Genomic DNA, 21,064 nt, shown 5'->3' with positions numbered 1-21,064 from the left:
TTCCAGTGTAGAATTTTGGTCCTCACTCTGCCACTCAATTTGTAAACTTGGAAAGGCTATTGAATGTGCTCATCTAAAAAAATGGAAAACAAATAGTACCTACTTTGCATATCTCAAAGATTGATTGCTGGAATCAAATGAGATTTGATTCATGAGATTTGATATCAGTGTTTCTCAAGGTGTGGTCCTATGATCCTTGGGGGGAGGGTCTTTGAGTCCCTTTCGGGGAGCCCATGAGGTCAAACTATTTCTATAAATGATGGGCCTTTTTCATTCTCATTATTTCAACATTTAGAGTAGAATTTTCCAGCGGCTGGCAACATGATATGTGATATTGCAGCAGACTGAATATAAAAGCAAAAATAAGAATCCATCTATCTTAAGCCAGACATTATAGAGGTTTACAAAAAAAAAAAAGTTTGAGAACTGCTGATGTATATGAAAGCACCATGTAAATGTGTGGTGACATTGGTAGATAAACAAGGCCACAGGCACAAAGCCCTTCTGTTGTAGGCACTGATTGTTCATGGCCTGCCCCATCTCCAGGATGGAGTCACTTAGTCTGGGGTCCAAGATCCCTGAACCATCTTCAGTTGTCTGCAATTTCATGTGTTGGTCCTATGTCTACTTTTTTAGTGTGAGAGTCCACAATTTTCAGTCCTCGGTCCTGAAAAGAAGATGTTAAAAGAAGCACAGCTTTAGCCATTGCCAATATCCCCTTCCCCCCCCCGCCCCCTGTCCCATTCTAACTCTGAGAGGAATAATGACAGGTGGGGATACCTGGGAAAAGATACATGGTTGTTTAAGGCTCTTATGACTGTGGCCTGGGCTTGGGCATCTCTTGGATTCTTGACCCTTACTTCTCTGCTTGTGGAAAAGTGCAGATTTAGGCCAGCTTCTCTAGGGAGAAGGGCTTTCTCTAAGTCGGTACCTTGCCTTTGTCATTTTTCTGGGCTTCCTGCATTTAGTGTGGTAGGATATCATAAGACCTGAAGAACCAAGCTCAGGCTAGGGACCAAGAAGGGCCTAGAGACTGGTGGCATCATGATGTGGGCACTGTACATGGAGACCAGGAGATATTACTCAGGGTTTTTAGAGTCCTAAACTGGAGAACTAAACAGGATTTGATCAGACTCTCCTGGCACTAGAAGGAGGCTGTTTGGGATGGGTATTCAGGCCATCTCTATCTCTGTCTTGGACCCTTGGCAGCTGAGCAAATAGTTGAGTGTTTGTAGAAATTATTATTTCCTGTTTCCTACTGCAATTTCTTATGGTATTTTTATTAACTTTAATTATAGCATCTGTTGAGAGTTACTCATAATATTTTAGTGTTCTTATGAGAATTTAAAGCCATTCTAATTATAGCTCACTGCCCTATATTATTTCTTGAAATTAATGTGAATGGAAAACTCCTATCTTAGGTATTTACTTGTTCCATATTACCCTAGTGTCAGTTTTTGGATTGAATATACATATATATGTATATATTACAGTTTTATGTAAGCATTTTGTATTTACTTTTAAAAAGTTTATTCAGTGGATAATTTCACAACATTCAGGGGTTCCCCCTCTAGGTAGATAAATTTTTTTTAAAGATTTTATACTTGACTGAGCACAAGCGGGGGGGAGCAGCAGGCAGAGGATGAGGGAGAAGCAGGCTCCCTGCTGAGCAGGGAGCCCAATGCGGGCTCAGTCCCAGGACCCTGGGATCATGACCTGAGCCGAAGGCAGACCCTTAATTGACTGAGCCACCCAGGTGCCCCATAGATAAAATTTTTAATAACAAACTACATATCATTTTGTGGGCATTTTGTTGCATGGTGTAACGCACAGTATTGTCATAAACTTTACCACCGAGACTATCTTTCCTGAGTGTTTCACTTTGAAAAATAATTGATGAAATACTATTTTCAGGAAAGATATGAAAAATGTATCAAATATTATTTATCCTAGACTAAAATCTGAAATTTCTAATTATGGAATTATATTTAAGGTTATTGATTTAGTGTAGATTTTATGAAAGAACATTTTATTTTTGGAATTTTGTGAAATAAACATGTTTATATAAGGTAAATTCAATCAGTTAAAAATCTCCCTTTATTATTGTCATAACCATCTCTTGTTTTTGAGGAAGTACTCAGAGGTAACCCAAAACTGTAAATGCTGTCTACGTGTTAGTAGCGTCTTGTAAAAATTGGAATACATTTAGTTTGATTCAACTGTGCTTCATTGGATTTTAATGTGCTATGTGTTATGTATTTCAGAAACTCCAGAAAGGAACTTAATGACATACGGTTTGAGTTTACTCCAGGAAGAGGTAAGTTTTAATTGAAATTATTATTTTATTGCTGCAAAGAGCATTGAAGAACTTGATTACAAGTGTGTGGTGATAATTTGCTATTCAAAACTGCTTTCTCTAAAAATGAAGAAAGGAGGATGGAGGGAAGGGAGGAAGAGTGGAAGGATTTGCAATAATTGCGGGGAATCCAAACTGGACCAGTACTCACTACATGAATTCCTGTGACATGCTGCACGTTTATATACACATACAAATGAAATATGTTAGCTTGACCATGAAAAGAAATACTGGTGTGGTGACGCAGGGCCTACAGGACCCTGTGATGAGGGTACTGAATAGCACAGAGCAGTTCTAGGGAGAGGTGAGCAACAAATAAGATGTCACACAAGAAAGTACTATACTTTACCTCTCTACTCTCATCCATAGAGCTTGGTAGGAATGTCATTCTCACAGCTTCAAGGCTAGACTGCTTGCCTTCCTGGCTCCTGGTTGCCTGGAGTTCATGGAACCCTGTCTCATTTCTTGGTATCTTTAGCACTTGACTGAGTGCCTGCTATGCAGGAGAATATCAAGTAATTTTGGTTACTTAATGGATGAGTAACATATATGAACAGCCTTTGGAAACCACAAGATTAGTAGTTAAGCAAAAATTGCTATTTCTACTCTTTACTTTACACCAGAACAACCCAAAAAGGGTGAAAATCAGATGCTAATGCTGAGACTTAATCGTTCTCCCTGACCTCTGGTTTCAGATTTTTGAGTACATGAAAGCAGCCTCACTATCTATATTGAAAATCTTCTAAAATGCATGATATTATTAAAATACAATACATTAGGCTCATACATTTGAGCATGTTAATATACATTAAGCTAATAACACTCTGTAATTATTTCATGTATTAGAGCTCCATGTAAATTTTGATTTGATTAAATAAATCATAGTTGCTAAAATTTTGAAAATCTGAAACTTCAAGGTGTGATATTTGGTCGAGGGGTTACCTGCTTTGACCTCCCTGCTGTTAGAAATGTAAGAAGACACAAACTCAGATGTGTACAGGAACCAGAGGAGACGGTGGGGACTCCAGGAAACCAGACAGTCCTGTCTGCTCACGTTCAGTCTTTTAAGAAAAACAACACTGCTGGCCAAACAGAACATGTTCCTGGGCCCAAAGTGGGCATAGACCCGCTGGCCCTGATGTCTAGTCCCCGGTCAGCACAAAGACTTAATGATTCCCAATATATTTGAATTAAAGTAATATGAAGTACTTGTTACAAAATATAGGCAAATAAGACCCTGATAAATTTGCTAATTGATCTTTCTTTCTGGGAACATCCATCTTGGGCAGTTTAGAGTCAGTCTATGAAATCATACAGCACCAGTTTCTATTATCCAAAAGCTCTCTATTTTGTCATAATATAAGAATATTGACCAGCCAATAGTTATGATAAAAATCTAGTAATTATATAATAAATGTTTCAAATACAGTGACTAAAAGAACAAATTCTTCTCTCAAGGGTTTTTTCCCCATCTAATGATCAAAAACTAACAGTGGCAGTAAAAATTAATTTGAATATCCAGAGATAACAAAGAAATGAATTTCCCAGTTGAGGATTTGGGGGGAGAAAATGGCCCTCTCGGCATCTCCTGGCCCTTTGCGCTGGCTTTGGCAGCCTCGTTTGCCGTCGTGGGTCGAGTCTGCTTTTGTTTCCCAGATAGAAGCCGCAGCGTCGGCCTCCGTGGGCCGTGAGCACAGCCGTTAGTAACGGAACCACCACGGGTATGTCGCCGTCCCTCTGTGGCTGCGATGCTGTCTGCGCTGTGCGCGCTCAAAAACGTGTCGTCCGGCATAGGGCTATAACACAAACAGAGCAGATACTCTCTGTCTTCACTTGAGAGCAAGCCCTTTGCATTTATGATGTTGCTGTATATTCTGGAAACCAGAGCATATATGATTATTTATGATGATTTAACCCTGTTTACACATTAGGAACGTTAAGCAGCTTAAAGAACAATGTTACCAATTACCTCCCAGTTTCTGTTCTAAACTATTAGTGATGTATTACTTACATGCATATAGATTAACTGGTTAATGGTACACAAACATGGAATATTTTCTCTTTTGGGCCAAAAATGGCCAGCATGACCCTTGTGCTATTTGAATGAAACTCATGTGGTATTCAGGAGTCCTGAGAATAACCAGAGATGCTGTAAACTTTAATCACTGGGAACGTCCTTTGCTTTGGTACTGTTCTAGTGCTAGCCCACAATGTGGCTTTGCTTGATTAGTCCATTTTCAACTACGTTCTGTGAGTGTAGATCCTTACTCAGGTGTAAGATCTTATTGATACTTTAGAGGTGGTGGTAACACATCCAGATGCTTTAATAGATGATCAGTCCATAGAGATGCAATCACTGCCTGCTGTGTGCCCTGTGCCTACTAGGTAGACACCTTAATTCAATACGCTTTTTGTAGTGAAGTTTCTGGTGGCATCCAGGAGGATGAGATTGTGAGCCTAGAATGTTCCAGTCGACTTCATAAAGCTATATCGCATGCAGAGTAGAGCCTCTGACCCTAGATACCATGCTATGGGATCATTTTATCCCTGAGAGAATTTTATAAGGTGTTTTTTGTACTTCTAATAGTAAGGACAAGCCCCAACATAAGCCCACCTTGTATGGAATCTCATAGTTGAAAAAGATACCTTTTTCTTTTCCATTTCCTTCATGTTATTCCACATCATTCATGATAAAATGGGATGAGTAAAATGATGGAATACCACAACGTCTCTGGACGTACGAGTATACAGTGGCTCTCAAATTTTTTATTGGAGATCCTGGAAATTGGGCCGTGTATGAAAGGGAGAAAGAGAGTGCGCTAGAGCATGAGGTACATTTCAGATGATCCTTGGCTGAGCATCATCATCACGGCTCCCACTGATGGAGTGATTACTATGTGTCAGACACTGGGCTAAGCACATTAAAGCCCACAAATGTGAAAGATAATTTTACCATCAGCGACCCGCTCACATGAGCACTCACGCACGTGCGCACACACTCTGAGGGCAGCCTTAGGCATAGCAAACTGCAGTTCAATTTAGATGCTTGTTTGATTCAGCAGCGATACGTTGAGGTGCTAACTGACTTTGGAAGACACTCAAGGCAAACCTTCTAGGTTATTACCAGCTGCTGAGCCAGTTGTAGTTCTGAACATTTGTGATAATGTCAGAAGGCCGTGGGGACCATGTCCTTTCCCTTGTAAAAACATAGGGGTTCATAATGGTTCTTTTGAGCACATGGCCATTTATCACTTTCTCTTTACAAAGTCTTCGAACAAACTTCTCACTTATTACCATGTTCATTCACAACCTTTCAATTCAGTGATTTTGGTTATATTCACTTGCTACAGCCTGTTCAGTCCCATCTTTATGAGATTTCTAACTCCTGTCACTTATCATTGAGAAACTACATTCTTTTATCCAGCCACATTTTCTAAGAGAATGAATCTGTTGCTATCAAATGATCAATGTCATGTTAAAGGAGTTTCTTAATAGCATAAATTTAAATAGCTCATCTTAATAGTCCAACAAGCTCAAAGACTGTTTGTACCAAATATAAGGTTGTGTCAAGTGCTGCCTGTTCAACCTTTGCCATAAATTCTGACTCAGTAGCTACTAATGATAGAAAAGGATTGATGATGGATGGAATTGACCTTGGCAAGAAAGAAAAGCAGTGTCACGGGGACCCGTTACGAGCTAACTTACAGAGGTACATTTGAGGATTAAGTCAGGTGGTAGCCAAAGGGCAAATGTTTTTTGGTTCACCAAAAATGAAATCATAATTTCATAGAACCTCTGTTGAATGAACACCAAGATGCAAATTGTATATGGCAAAATATATTTCACATTGCCTCTGATCTTTCCTTCTGATAGAATCTGAATTGTTGAATTAAAACACACGTGGGTGATTTTTGTAAATGAAAAATATCTTTTACATTGTACTGGGTTGTTGATTTTTATTTTATGGTTACTAATACATATTCATTTCACATTTGGACAGATACGGCAGATGGCGTATCTCAGGAGCTCTTCTCTGCTGGCTTGGTTGATGGTCATGATGTAGTTATAGGTAAATCATTTTTTAGTATACAGTATCATTTTGTTGATCTATCAAATGGAAATGCATTTAGAAACAAAAGTTTTCATAAAGGAATAATTTACTCTGGATTTTTGAAAAATTCTTGAATTCTTTTATGTGGAAGAAGTATATGTGAGTCATATTTAATTTTCTTTTTAAAAAAGCTCTTAATGTAGTTCTTTCCCATTTAATAAGAACCTCACTTATTAGAAATATAACAAAGAGCCTAGAAGACCCAAATGTCCACAACATAGCAAAAATAGGAGACTATAAATTCCATGCACAAAGTATAGGAACCTCTGAGGTCGTTTGTCAGAGTTTCTCTGTTCTTTCTTTGGGCACAGTTCTGATGAACTTAGATATTAATTTCCCCAGCCATTAACAAGATTCATCAGAGAGTCTTAAGGTTGGATGGGACTTAGAGATCACTCAGGCCAGTTCTTTCATTGTATGGATAGGGACACGAATTCCTAAAGGGGTTCCGTGGGTTGTCTGTCCGGGGCCATGCAGCTGGGTTGGGACAGAGGCGCTTCACTTTGGGCATGGGGCTCTAATTCTACTGCTTTGAGAATGCATAGATAGCTGCATGGAGTTGGGAGAGCCTGCTAGATACAGACTTGCTGTCAGGAGCAGGACATGACTTGCTGTCAGGAGCAGGACATGACTGACTCCCAAAGGGCACGGGAGGCAGAGAAGCTGTAAGAGGCAGATGCCGTCATCTGAGAAAAAGTGTAGCCTGGTTCCAATAGGGTGAGGGTGAGAAGCTCCACGCTCCTCAGATAATCCTAAGTTTGTGAAGATTTTATAATGTAGTCCATTGCTGGGTAATCATATTGATGACCCTAAGTAATTAAGATTAGTTAATATGTTATTAATGTTAACTGACATTAATTATATTGTTAATACTTACCAGGGTAATTAGGGTACTATGTATTATGATAAAACTTTCTTTAAAAATAATCAAATTAAAACTGATGCTTAAATGACTTGGGCGCCTTAAATGTGTTTTAACTTAAAAAAAAAAAATCACTTGCTCAAAATAAATCCTTTCCCCAATAATGCTGAAGTTTGTGACTGAGGGAGCTTGAGGTGGCTATGCTTACCCATCAGAGTAATCTGTTCCTATAAATTCTATAATGTAGGTCATTATAAAGTGAATTATTTTAGGGAGTAACTGAGGTTTTAGTGGGAGATTAGGATTCTGAATAAAGAATCTCTAATATGTTATTGGTCTACAAATGATATGTCATAAATGTGAAGATACCTTTATAAATAGAAATAACTAAGCTCTTTTTTTCCTTTTAATTGTATATGGTATACATATTGATTTCACAAGGAAGCTCCGATTCCTCTGCCAAGTGATGCATGTATAAAGAGATAAAGACATATTTTAAAGGAAAAGTGTATGTATATGTCCATATATATAGGTGTGTGTGTATTTCCTTGTGTATTCTGTCTCTTGCACGTTCCTTTAAAATCTTGTGAGGTCTCATGGCCAGCTGGATTCTTACCAAAATATTCAGCCCAAATTTGAGGGGGAGCTTGAGCAATGAGGGCAGCTCAGCTTTGGTGTCTACTGTAAATTCCATCTCAGAATTCTTTCAGTTAACAGTTCCTTGATATACATAGATGCTCTTATTCTTATTAGAAAAAGTGAGCCCACACCTCCATGTCGTACTTGACCTGACAAAATCAGGAGAAAAGTTAATGGCTTGATCAAGATTCCTTGTAAGGTGTGTTTTCTTTAAGAAGAACTATGGTCCATACACGAAGCAGCCTCAGTTAAAAATAAATGAAGATAATAACTTAAAAAAAAAAAAAACCCTTCTTTTAAACACTGACTAATCAATGTCCATTATTGGGCAAGAAGTTAAGGATGAAATAGTCTTTTGAGTTGAGTTGATCCTGGCAGGTGGTAGGGACCACGAAGAGTAAGAGAGATTCATGGAAAGATACTAGGTCACATCTTTTTGTAAGCATGGGCTGGCTTCATGCCTTCAGTCAAATTTAGTGTACTTTTTTTTTTTATTTTTGCCCCAGGCTCAGCTGAATCTAAACTAAAAGATTTTTGGTTGTTGAGTTTTTTAAAGGTGGAAATTAGGGCATAATTCCTGTACAACTTACTGTGTTTGAAATACAGTATCAGAAAGCTATTTTTTTCATACTTATTCTGCCAAAAATGTTTGATTTTGCCTTTGTTTCCCTCCCCCCCCTTGGAGCTAAAGTGTAGGGTATTGGAATTAGACCAAGCATATACAATTCCTCCTTCTCTGATAGCACTGAAAACGCATTACGGGGATACGACACCCAAGAGTTACAGTGTTTGCATATTTCATCTGATTATCTCATCAATCCCGTAAGGTAGAAAGGACAGGTTGTTTTTAATCCATATTTAATGGATGTAAAGGGGAGGTCAAAAGAAGTTTCTGGGATGTTGTAACTTGTCATGGTCTTTGAACTTGGCTCTTACGACTCCAAGCCCAGAGCCTAACCCTCACCCTCCCTGTACAATCAGTTCAGTATCTTCAGCCTTGAAAAGTAGATCCAGATCCTTTTAAATGACGGGTTTTGTGTCTCCTGGGGGTGGGGGGTGGATAGCATATCCTTACTTGTTTTTCATTCATCAGTAGATGACATATTTTAATTGCAGGCTGTCTGACAGATAAGTGTGTAATTCTGTCTCCCTCCAACCTGTCCCAGCATTTCCCTGCCCTCTCCTTTATCCTCTGTTTCCTTCTTTACATTTTTATTTCTCGCATCTTACAGGAAGCCCTCTCTTTGCCCCACTGTCCACTACAGCTGTTTCTCCACCCCCTTATAGCTAAACTCCTCAAAAGGATTTACCCCTGACTATAATCCCTTTCCTCCCTCTGTCTCCTGAACCCATTGCAGTCAGGCCTTTGGACCCCCCCCCCCACACTCCGCTCACCCTGCGCCTTTGCAAAGCGGCCCCTGGGAAAGGCGCGCCCCCCCCCCTCCCTCCGGCACAGGATGTGTCAGGGGTGGGGGGCCGGGCGCCAGGGGGCCAGAGGGAGGATCCGTGGTCTGTGAATGACTGCTGGTCACGGTCCCGGTTCCTCAACCCGGTGCTTCATTCTCAGTCCTCCCCCCTACATGGCACATCAGCAGCGCTGGGCAGAGTTGACTGTGCCTTCCTCCATGAGAACTTTTTCCGTCTGTTTTTTAAGATTCCATTCTTGGTTCTCCTACCTTATTGGTGTTTCCTTCTCAGTCTTTTTCACTGGTTTCTCCTCATCCCTCTGACCTATAAATATTAACATGCTCGAGGACTCTTAGGTTGGATGTGCTCTCTTTTCTATAGTAATTACTCCCTTGGTGATCTCCTCTAGTTTCATGGTATTAATGTTTTCATTTTCAGATTCCCAAATGTGTATCTCCAGCTCAGACCTCTCCTTTGAATTCCAGACTCCTGTCCAGCTTCCTTTGTGGCATCTTCCCATGGAAAGCTGGTAGCATCCCAGGTTTACTTAACGTCAGAATCCAGCCCCTGCCGTTTCCTCCCACTTCCCCTGGCGCTGCTCCCTGGGTTGATGTCAGCTCCATTCAGGTGCTCCAGCCAAAAACCCGCCTTGTCCTTGACTCTTCTTTCTCCTACCTGCCATCCAGTCTACCCACATGTACTCAAGATACGGCTGTTATTCCCATCTTGCTTCCCATCCTGTTTCAAACCTCTCTCATCTCTCACTTGAATTACTGCATTCATCTCTCTGCTGGTCTCCCTGCTTCTGTCTTTGCCTCCATTCAGCCCGTACGCATCACAGTAGCCAGATGTCTGACAAAGTAAGCCAGATACAAAAGGCCACACGTAGTGTGATTCCATTTATATGAAATGACTGGAATATGCAAATCTATGGAGTCAGAAAGTAGATGAGTGCTTGCCAGGGCCTGTGAAGGACGGGGTAAGGGGAGTGACGGCTAATGGGTATGGGGTTTCTTTTTGGGGTGATGAAATTCTGGAATGAGAAGTGGTAATGGTTGCACAACCTTGTGACCATACTAAAAACCACTGAATTGTGCGCTTTAAAAGGGTGAATTTTATGATATGTGACTTATATCTCAGTAAAAAAAAAAAAAAAAAAGCCAGATCACATTAATGCTTTAAATAAAACCTCTCGTCGAATGGCTTTTCCATCCCACATCTCAGTGGCTTACAGTCCCCTGCATGATCTGTCCCTGTCACTTCTCAGACTTCATCCCTCACTTCTGCTCTCCCTGTTGCTCATTCCACCCCAACCATACTGGCTTTTGTCCTTGCTTTTCCTTCTGCCAGATCCCTCCTTCCCTAAGTACACCTGTCTACCTCCTAGAGCTTAAATATTGCCTCTCGAAGGGGCCTTCCTTGACCAGCCTACTTAAAATTGCAACCCATCCGCCACCCTCCACCCTGTTCCTCATTTAATCATTTTACCAAGTCTCTCCCGGTGTAATAGGCTGTCTGTTTCATTTATTTAGTTAACTACATAGGATTTTCCCTGGAGCATAAGTTTCTTGAAGGCCAGGATTTTTATCTGTTTTGTTCACTGCTATGCTCCCACCGTCCCAAACTTTGTACTTCACATGGTTGGCACTCTAGAAATACTTGTTAGAGATCAACAAATACCATTTTTAAATACACCAGTATCTCCTAACATTTACTTCAGAAACAAAGGGTGTTTTGAGCATAGGATCCTAGTATCTTAAGAATCTTACTTTTGAGAGTGCAGAATTCAAGTAGCATTTTATAAATATGAAATATGTTTAATTTGACAACTGTACAAAAAAAATAGTCCAGTTCAGCTTAGAGTGTTGGCCTCCAGAGGTTTAAATGATTTCTTAGTGTATTTTTCCATCTTCTGTAATAGAAAGCCGCTAACATTTAAATAGATTAAAAATCTTTTTTTCCCCCTTCAGAATTTTCTCTTGAATTAGAGTAAATGCTTAGGGCAACATAAAAAAGGCCTGAAAGAAGCAATAGTATATGTTACGGAGCAGTAAATGTTAAGACTTTTACTATAATGTAGCAAACATACGTTACAACAAATCTTCAGCACCTAGCTTCAGGGTAATCTGCCTTGAGTGTGGGAACCTTTACAAAGTTTGGACTGAAGAAGGAACAGTGTAGTGACATGGAGTGATTGCTTTTGTGCAAAAGCACAGCGGTGCAGAGATTAAATGCACTGTGTGCAGGCTGAACTCATAAACCCACTTCAGTTGTGCTTAAAGGCAGCACTGTCTTAGGCAAGAAACAGGAGACATTTTTAGGCCTTGAGTCACTGGAAACTGTTAGGACTGGCAAGGCTTCCTGGGGAGTGTTGGTTTTAAAAAATAAGTTAACTTTGTAAGATGCAAAGGTCGGTGATCTGTGTGTATAAATTTGCGTGTCTTGCCTGGCTGGGAGAGATCTGAGTCCCCATTTCTGTTGTTTCAAAGAGGGATCCCAAGGATCACTGATAACAGTGAGGCAGCCAAGAAACTTGTTTCCTTTGCTTTCTAGTTAAAAAAAAAAAAAAAACAAAAACAGCCGATCAGAAGTTTTCTCTGCAGTAGCAGTACAGGGGAGGGGACAAAAAACAAAACAAAACTCCAGCTCATGTACAAAAGACTACAAAAGTTCTGAATTTTGTTCAGGACTTGGGATACATGATATTTTTTTTGAAAGATTTTATTATTTGAGAGAGAGTGAGCGAGATAGAGCACAAGCAGGGGCAGAGGGAGAGGGAGAAGCAGACTCCCCACTGAGCAGGGAGCCCGATGTGGGGCTCGATCCCAGGACCCAGGATCGACCTGAGCCGAAGGCAGACACTTCACTGACTGAGCCACCCCAGGCGTCCTGAAACATGATATTTTTGAGTCTCCTTTGAACGAGGGTGAGGACCTGAGCAGTAGAAGGAACACTGACGGGTGTTGTGGAAACTAGCCAGTGGTCCGTCTGGCTCAGCAGCTCCTACAAAAGTCCGATCCAGGGGCCCGGGTTCCACAGTGCGTGAATGCTGGGCGAGGTACCTGCCCGGCAGCTGCCTTCCGGAAAAATACCTGTTGACTGCTCTTTGCTGCGTTTTTATACCATCATTTCCTGGCTTTTAGGATTTTTATATATATATTTTTTCCTTTAAGTGGAATTTAGAACCAGCGGTTGGAATTTCTGTTTCCTGAGAAGGGGGCTGTGTTTCCACATTCATTTATACAGTTTCCTTTGGTGGAGTTTGAGCCTGGCTGACTCGTTATTACTGCACCGGACGCTGATATTAGCTATTCAGATTGTCAGGGCTCTCTCGGCAGACTTTTGGGCAGACTGTTTATGGCCCTGGAGTGCTCTTTCCTGCACGCAAGAATCCTGTTCACAACCTGTGTGCCCTTCAAGAATGTACCATAAATGTCACCTCCACGAAGGCTCTGTGCTGCTTGCCTCCTCCGTAACCGATTCGGGAGGACAGCTCTTCCTTGTCGTGAACGCCGGAGACCTGTATTGTACCACATTTAGGGACAGTGGCTTTCATCCTGCTGTACTTCCTGGTGCCGGCCTTCTCTTTGTCTGGAGGTTGAGAGTCGCTTTAGGGCAAGGCGTGTCTTCTATTTTATCGAATCCCTGCCATTCTTGCTACAGGTAGGCACTTAGTAAATATGGCTGTGGATAAATGAATACACTTAATTCCATTTGGCAAACCTAATGCTGGAATAGCCCCTGGATTGATAATTTGAACAATACAAATATTGTTGTACCTTCTCAAAATTGAAGAGTGATTCACCATAATTGATGCTTTCCTATCTCTCTGTCCCCTTCACCTTTTTCCCTTTCATAAGAATTGACTTCTCATGTGACTTTTGAATCTTGGGAAAGAAATACGGTTGGTCTAGAGGGGCTTTTTTCTTGTACTTGTTGAAGCCTCAGTGTTTGTCTCAAAGCATGCACCCTGAGATGTCCATATCACTCTTATCTTAGGTGCTTATTAAAAATGTGCAGTTCTCACTTCCAGTCTAGAGCCACAGAATCTGGAATCTTGGGCTTATGAGTGTAGAAATTTGCATTTCTAACAAGCATCCCAGGCAATTCCTATATGCAGTAGAATCTCACGGCCGCTTCTTTGATTTCTGCTTGTAGTAACCTTAGGAGACTGTTTTGGCTTATTGCATCATCTGTATCTTTTTCAGTCTCACTGATTTTTCTGCCTTATTTGATTCTCTTCTACCTTTTAAGAGTCTGCTTTAAAACTGTGCCAGTTACCTTTTTAAAATTGAGTGTGTATAAATGATATAGATGTGTGGAGACACCTCATTGGTGTAAATTTTTACCATAACGAATCAGTACAGTTTTTATTAAAACTACTGCCGCTCAGGATGCACTAGATCCTTCTGGGGGCCTTCAGCTTTTATACTTCTAGATAATGGCAAGGTATCTTTAGGCTCCCAAGTGGGCAAGCAACAGAAGCTTTGCTTATTCGTGAGCATGTAGTTGGGTGTGTGAAGTGCTTTGGTTCCCCAGCTATAGGCAGGGAGAGTACAGTCTGTTTTGAGTGATCTGGGATTTCTTGAGCAGCAGTATGCTTTTACAATGAAAGTCTTGGGAAAGCGTGAACATATTCTCTTATATCCAGTTCAGTGATTATGCTGTGATGTTTACTGATGTTGAAATTCAGTAAAGGAAAACTTCCATTAAAAAATATAGTCTCTATTATACAACTGGCCTATGATTTTAAAGTGGTGACAGATAATAAAAAAGGAAGAAAACTCCTTAAGCCCTTTCTGGGTTTTAGCCCGGCTTGGGGTTATTTGAATGATGTAATAAATACAGTTGAGTGATTCCTGATTGAAAGTTGTCTGTATGTTAAGTTTAATAGTCTAGGGAATTAAGGACTGTAGGGGGCTTGGGAGAACTATACTGATTGCTTTCCTTACATATATTTACCAGAAATAAATGTTGAGCAGTTTAATATGGCACAGGGTTACCATTTTCAGAAATGAGCCACACTACAAATTTGATTGTAGCTCATTGTTCCTGGTTTCCCAAGTATCTTTTTTTTTCTTTTAAAAAATCCTTATTGAGGTATCATTCCCAATATATGAAAAGTTCTTTTAACATGAATGACTACCATTTCTAGCTGAATTAAAATACTCCGAAATCGAGTTCTTTGGAAAAGGCTGTTTGCTCTGTGCGGTGCTGAAAACAGGTCTGTATAAATGTGCAGAGTGCATACACACACACTTCTGACATTAATTTAGTCACAGACCTAAGTTAATGTATTTTTAAGTTTATTTGATTGCAACAGAAAGACAGGCTGAAGTAAAATATATTTCTTACTTTTTTTAAAAAAAAGATTTTATTTATTTATTTGACAGAGAGAGAGAGAACACAAGCAGGGGGAGTGGGAGAGGGAGAAGCAGGCTTCCCGCTGAGCAGGGAGCCAGATGTGGGGCTCGATCCCAGGACCCTGAGATCATGACCTGAGCCGAAGGCAGTCACTTAACCAACTGAGCCACCCAGGCGCCCCTATAATTCTTTAACAGTATAATTTTTATAGTCTGGTGACCATACTCCTCCGCCCCAAAATTCAGGGAATTAAACAGAAGAAACATTTTCTTAGGAAACCACATCAGAAAATAAAGTAAGCTGCCCACACCTATGATGAAATTCAGTCAGCCCCACCCACCCCCTCTTTTTACTTATCTGCAAATTCTAAGGGAAAGTGATTGACTATACAGAGATAAGGGTTGACTGACTTATTGTTTATAAAAACATTCTGTTTTAGGATCAAGGGGGCAATTTAAAATTACCTTTCATGGGTACCTGGGTGGCTCAGTTGGTTGAGCGGCAGCCTTGGGCTCAGGTCATGATCCCAGGGTCCTGGGATCCAGCCCTGCATCGGGCTCCCTGCTCAGTGGGGAGCCTGCTGCTCCCTCTGCCCCTCCCCCACCCCCTCCCTGTTCCCCAGATTGTGCTTGTACTCTCTCTCTCTCTCTCTCTCTCTTTGAAATAAATAAATAAAAATCTAAAAAAATTTTTTTAAAAATTATCTTTCAAAATATGGCAAATGTTATTTCCAGGAACTTCTAGAAAAGTATAAAATAACACCTGTAATTTCCCCAAAGGCGTTCTCAGTTTCTGTATTACATGATTATGAATTAGTGCAGCAGTAAACCACACTGTAAGCCCTAATTTTCTAATTAACTTTGTCACTTTTTATTTGGTTAGTAGTTGTGGATCCTTTTTAAAACCACTGATACAGCTAAACTCCAATTAAGATCTGTACTTAATTTCACTTAAAATGAAACAAGAGCTTGTAAGTGGATTAGTCTTAGATATTCACTAAGTTAGCAGAACCTTGCTTTTGTCAATTCCTTTAAATTGTCCTGCTTTAATTTATGTTAATCTATATTTTAATTCTAGAATCTGATATGCCTGAGGATTACATTTAATCTAGCCAAATTTTCTGACTGTAGAATTACAATAAACTCCCAAATAACCAGTTCCTACTTGTAGTGAGAATATCTTTCTGGTCAAAGTAAAGTAGGTTTATTCTCATGCAGGAAACCTAGTCTTTCTAATATTATCCTTTTTTTTTTTTTTTAATACTACCGGGTGTGTAGGATTTAAATTAAATGGCGCTTTTCCTAACAGTTTGCCCTATTGGTAGATTGATCTGTCTTTAGCTATAGTGAGTGAGTGAGTGAGAGTGTGTGTGTGTGTGTGTGTGTGTGTGTGTGTGTGTGTTTACCCACTTCAGAAATTTCTGGGCCCACGTGAATTTTAACTATTTCATCAATAGTATAGTATTGTAGATACATGTACATGCCCAGTTGTGCCTGTTAATAGATTGACAAGCAAATCTCCTAATCCCAAACCAAATCTCTGCTATTTTTTTTTTACTCTACTAATTGAGATGAAAGAGAGGATACTGCCTCCTAATTTTTTATATAACAGAAAATAGAACTCCTTGTTTACCCAATCAAAAAAATTTTAAAGCCAAGAAAGAAAATTAGGTCAACATTTTTGAGGCAATGTGGGTTTGTCATCACTATTTTCAGCTTCATGTCTAATTATAATCTTAAATTTGATCCTGTAGCTTGCATTTGCTTACCATTTTTTAAAAACAAAGAAGACCTTCTTGCCAAACCCAAGAAAACTTAGTTTTTCTTCTTGCACTCCTTAAATGGAGAATCCAAAAGGTGTATTAGAATGTTTTCACCCCAGATTCATTTCAAGATCAGGAGAGACCTTGACTTACCACATTTACACTTTTCCCATCGACATTTGTGCTCGATTATGTTCCTGAGCTCATGTTCATCAGAAGTTACCACTGTACTGTGTAAGCCATGGCAAGCATTCCATAAATGCAGGTTTTCTTGAAGGATTTCATGTCTGGTGAGCCATAGAACCATCCAGTCGGAATTTGTAGTTAGGGTGCAAATTCACAGGCCTGGCCCCACAGCCCTTCTGGCCCAGGTACACTGTGGCAGACCGTGAAGGAGGAGATGCCCATTAGACTGGGGAGTAAGATGCTTTTTTTGGCCTAACTTTTTAATAGCAAAATGCCTTAATCTTCACCCTTAGGGAACCTGGTCAGCTTTAAGAGGTTTGTTACTTGAAATGAGAACATCCCATTCAAAGTATCTTTTCAGTAATAGACCCCCAGGAGGACTAATTTATAACAGATTTTGAGACTTCTTATCCATTTGTGAATGTTAGCTGGGTCTTTAGAAACTCAATATGTTCATGACTCTACTCTCGTCACTGGATGAATGGATCTGGGGTCCGAATTCTGCCAGCTCTCTTCACTTTTTCATCTGCCTGCGATATGCAAGGTGAGAAGGACAGGAGAAGGCTTCCAAATTCCTTAGTCTCTAACCTTGCTTTGCTTCCCTAGGAGCTATCAATTCCTCACATATTTTTCTTAATGTTTTTGCTTCTCATTCTTGTAGTTGTCAGTGGAACTGAGTGGTGAGTTGAGAATGGCATGCACTGGAAATTTAACATCTAATAGAAAAGTAGAATACAGATTAGAGGACACGATTTGGACAGCACTATATTTGGGAAACATAAAACGTTATAGATTGTTCTGATTAATGGGCTTTCTCAGCCCTTGGCATGGTAGCTTTGCTGGAGCTCTCAGGATCTCTTTAAAATAAAAAAAAAAGTTGGCGTTTTTACTTAGTGCTCATGAAAATTGTTACTAGGTAAGGAGTGAGTATGAGACATTTTTGATATTTTTTTAGGATGGATTTTTTTTTTAATGTCAAAAACACAGAACTTTGTACTTAAAATAACTCTGAGCAGTGCTTTCTATAGTTAATTAGCAATAATTAAATATAACAGCTCAGGCTTCTTGGCATAATCTGAAATATCCATGTACTTCAGATGTCTTCAGACTAAATAGTTGTTAGCCAGTTAGAACAGATATTCCCCTGGGATATTACTGGGAGTCCCCAAAGGGCTGTGTCCCAGGGGTCCTTAAATCACTTTTTCAGTGCCGGTAACCATGTAGTGGGCTCACGGGTTCCCCCTCATTCCCCGCCCAAGAGACTGAGGAATCCTCACTAGTATCACCAGCCAACGTGAGGGACCCAGTGCCCACAGCAGTGGTGCTGCTTTCTCAAGGTCCTGGGGTGCTTCCTGTTATTGGGCCGGAGTGGCACCTGCTTCCATGCAAAAGTGGGGACAGGGGCCGCCTCCTACCATGCTTTGTCATCCAGGTCCAAAAGCTGCCCTATTCCATTTATTCAGTAAGTGGAGCATCTGCTCTGTGCCAGGCATACCAGGTCAACAAGACAGAGTTCTTGTCTCCGTGAAGCTCCCAGTCTAATAGGCGAGGAGGACACAGGTGTAAGTAAAATCACAAATTGTGAGAAGTGCTCTGAAGGAAAAAAGTGCTCTTTTGTGCTCTACCGAAAGTAATAAACAGGGGTCCTCATTTAGATTCGGGAGGAGAGTAAGCCCCTCTGAGAAAGAAACACGAGTGACGTCTTCGATTCAGCCTGGCCATGCAGGGCAGAGAGGCCCAGCTTGTGCAGAGATAATGAACTTGGTGAAAGATGACCAGGGTGACCAGATCAGGCGAACGAGGAGAGGGTGACATGAAATAAGGCCAAGCAGGAGGCAGGGGCCACATACTGCCAGATCTTGTAAATAGCCATTCACCAAAATGCCTAGAAAAACCAAATCCTAGCTGTTCCCCCTTGAATTGAGTCACTATGTGGGTAAAGTCTAAAAAACTTGGCACCTTTCCTGCCTTTTTCCTATCAAGGAGGGCAAATACATGCTTTCCTCTAGCCTCCTCCATTCAGCAGGGCGTCTAGTATCCACAGTTTACGCGGGCTCAGATTGCTCTGCTGCCTGGACCTGATACCCATTTGACCGAGGTGTGTGGGAACCCCACGAGGAAAGGAGAGTAGCCCGGGAGGACTTGAGAAATAAAAGCTGCAATGATGTTTCCACATTCTGTGTTCATTGAAGTTTGAGGGCGTTGAAAAGTGACTTGTAACTTAATGTTTGGGGAGCAGGAGAACTCCAGAGATGCCTTCCAGTAATTCTGAATCCAATTATTCTATCAAAGGGAAATTAGGAGTTCTAGAAAAGGAAAAAAAAAAAAAAAAACTTGGACGTTAATTGCAGATATTTGCCTTCATGTATATTTCCTTGGAGAATGAAGTATATTTTCCATTTCATAATATTGCCTTAATCTCACACACATTTTGGGGTGGGCTAAGTTAGCATTATATATACAGTAGAACTCTTGTCATTATGGTAGAGTACGGCAGGCATAAAATACTCATGTTCTCTGGGTTAAAGCAAACTTGCCATTTCAAGTCCATTAATTGCAGTTGAATTTAGAGAATTTTCTTTCAGGGCCTAATACTCTAATTACCTAAATTAAAGTAGGCATTCTAGTTAGCCTTAAGTTCAGAATGCAGGCATAGTAAAATAAGTTCTTGTTTAGCTAACCTTCGTCCTGGTGAACTGGATGTGGAGCTGAGACCATGTTTTCTCACAGTGGGATTTCTAGAGTGTTTATAAACTAGCAAAGCTGTCTGATCATGCTGGTCATTCCTGTTTTTACCCTCTCTTTATGGGCTTTATTCTCTATGCAGTACTTTCTTTCTAGGAAAAAAAAAAGCTTTCCAAATTTCTGGAGGAGGGGAATAGAGACAATAAAAACACTGAATGGCATAGAAATTACTGTACAGAACTCTATCCAGGTTCCATTATTATCCAGGCTCCATTAACGGACATCTCCGGTAATTATTTAAATAACTGATTGCAGATTGATTGGTTATTGTCTCTGGAGAGGCCTTGTGGCTTTCCACATTGTTTGCTGATATTTATGATTTAAGGGATCAAGCATCCCCATCGTATTTCTTAGACTTTCACCACCTGAGACAGGCAGAGACCGTGGAGGCAGAGAGCGGAGGGCACTGGGTTTCAGATTAGATGCAGGTTCAGATCTCATCTCTGGATGTGACTTAGGGAAATTGCTTCATCTCTCTATCCTCAATTTCTTCTTACCTACGGAGGGACTCAACTTAACCCGCAGAGCTGTTGGAGCTGTCTTAATCTGATTCCATGGATAAGGTTAGTGTGCTAGCAGGCCTGTAAGAGGCGCTCGGCAAATGGTGGTTCTTTCCTCTTTCTATTTTGGACTCCGTTCATCTGGCCCCCCATCCACTAGAAGACTTCTTTAGTGAGATACCAGCTAGAGGATATAAGGCAGCCCTGTGCGTTCCCCGAATAAAATGAGCCTCTGCTCCTTGGCAGGGAGTGCAGGTAGAAGCTCCGCGTGGGGGAGAAGGCCTGCAGCACTACAGTCTCCTTAGAGTCCGTGAGATTCCCCGAATTTACCTCTGCTGCCTCGGAGCCAGTGGTGGGAGTTACCGCCCTGGCCCAAACGGGGTGTAGAAGCAACACCATAAACACGGACACCCAGGAAGAGGCGACTGGATAATTGGTCCTACCGAGCTGTTTCCTTGTGGTCAGCCTGGAGGTGACTCTAGGGACACCTTGTTTAGTTTTCTGCCTGTTTCCCTGTGACTGAAGTTGCCCCGTCCTCCTGCCGGGGAGGACATCACACATGTGTGGACTGCTCCACCCAGGAAGAGGGGTCGGGAGAGAAAGGTGAATTCCATAGCCTATGATCGAGCTCTTTCTCTCTCTGCTTTTGAGTTCCAGTTCCTTCCTCAGAGTCCTACCTCTTTCTCTGATACTTGGCGACAGGAATGCCCATCAGTCGGGGAGTTTATATCCCTGTCCCAAGGAAGCTCGTGCTTCTTTTCCCAAGGGAGTGGAGCCATGCTCCTTGGCCTTGACGGGACAACTCAGAAGACATTGTAATAAGCCTAATATTTCTACAGAGGTATGGCCAACGTCTGTGAACTTGGCCCACTGAAGTCAGTAGCTCTCAGTTCCTTCGCTAAAATGCACTGGTGATGCCCTGGGCATCTCCTGCTCGCCACTAGGAGACAGAGGTAACACTCTAGTATTCTCCCCTCCCCAGCTCCATGTCTGCTCCCACCAGGTAAATTCTGTGTTAATGAGAGCCTTAAACTTGTTTTTGTAGGTTTTCTTCTTATTAAAATTATATCATTTAAATAACTGCTAAGATAGGAGTTCAAAAAGTGAGTTGTTTCTTTAAAAAACAAATGGG

General features: G+C 41.0%; 1 protein-coding gene across 1 annotated transcript in view; it reads left to right on the top strand.

Moving 5' to 3' along the window:
- Positions 1-21,064, top strand: part of STK39 (serine/threonine kinase 39) — a 305,645-nt gene that overhangs the window by 236,725 nt on the left and 47,856 nt on the right. The window contains exons 15-16 of the mRNA XM_036100896.2: positions 2,265-2,317; positions 6,357-6,425. Coding sequence (XP_035956789.1) covers positions 2,265-2,317; positions 6,357-6,425 — 122 coding nt within the window. The remainder of the gene's footprint in view (positions 1-2,264; positions 2,318-6,356; positions 6,426-21,064) is intronic.

Source organism: Halichoerus grypus, chromosome 4, assembly GCF_964656455.1.
Source record: "Halichoerus grypus chromosome 4, mHalGry1.hap1.1, whole genome shotgun sequence".
Classification (NCBI taxonomy): Eukaryota; Metazoa; Chordata; class Mammalia; order Carnivora; family Phocidae; genus Halichoerus; species Halichoerus grypus.
The sequence above is the reverse complement of the archived record's forward strand: the minus strand, read 5'-3'. Positions and strand labels throughout refer to the sequence as shown.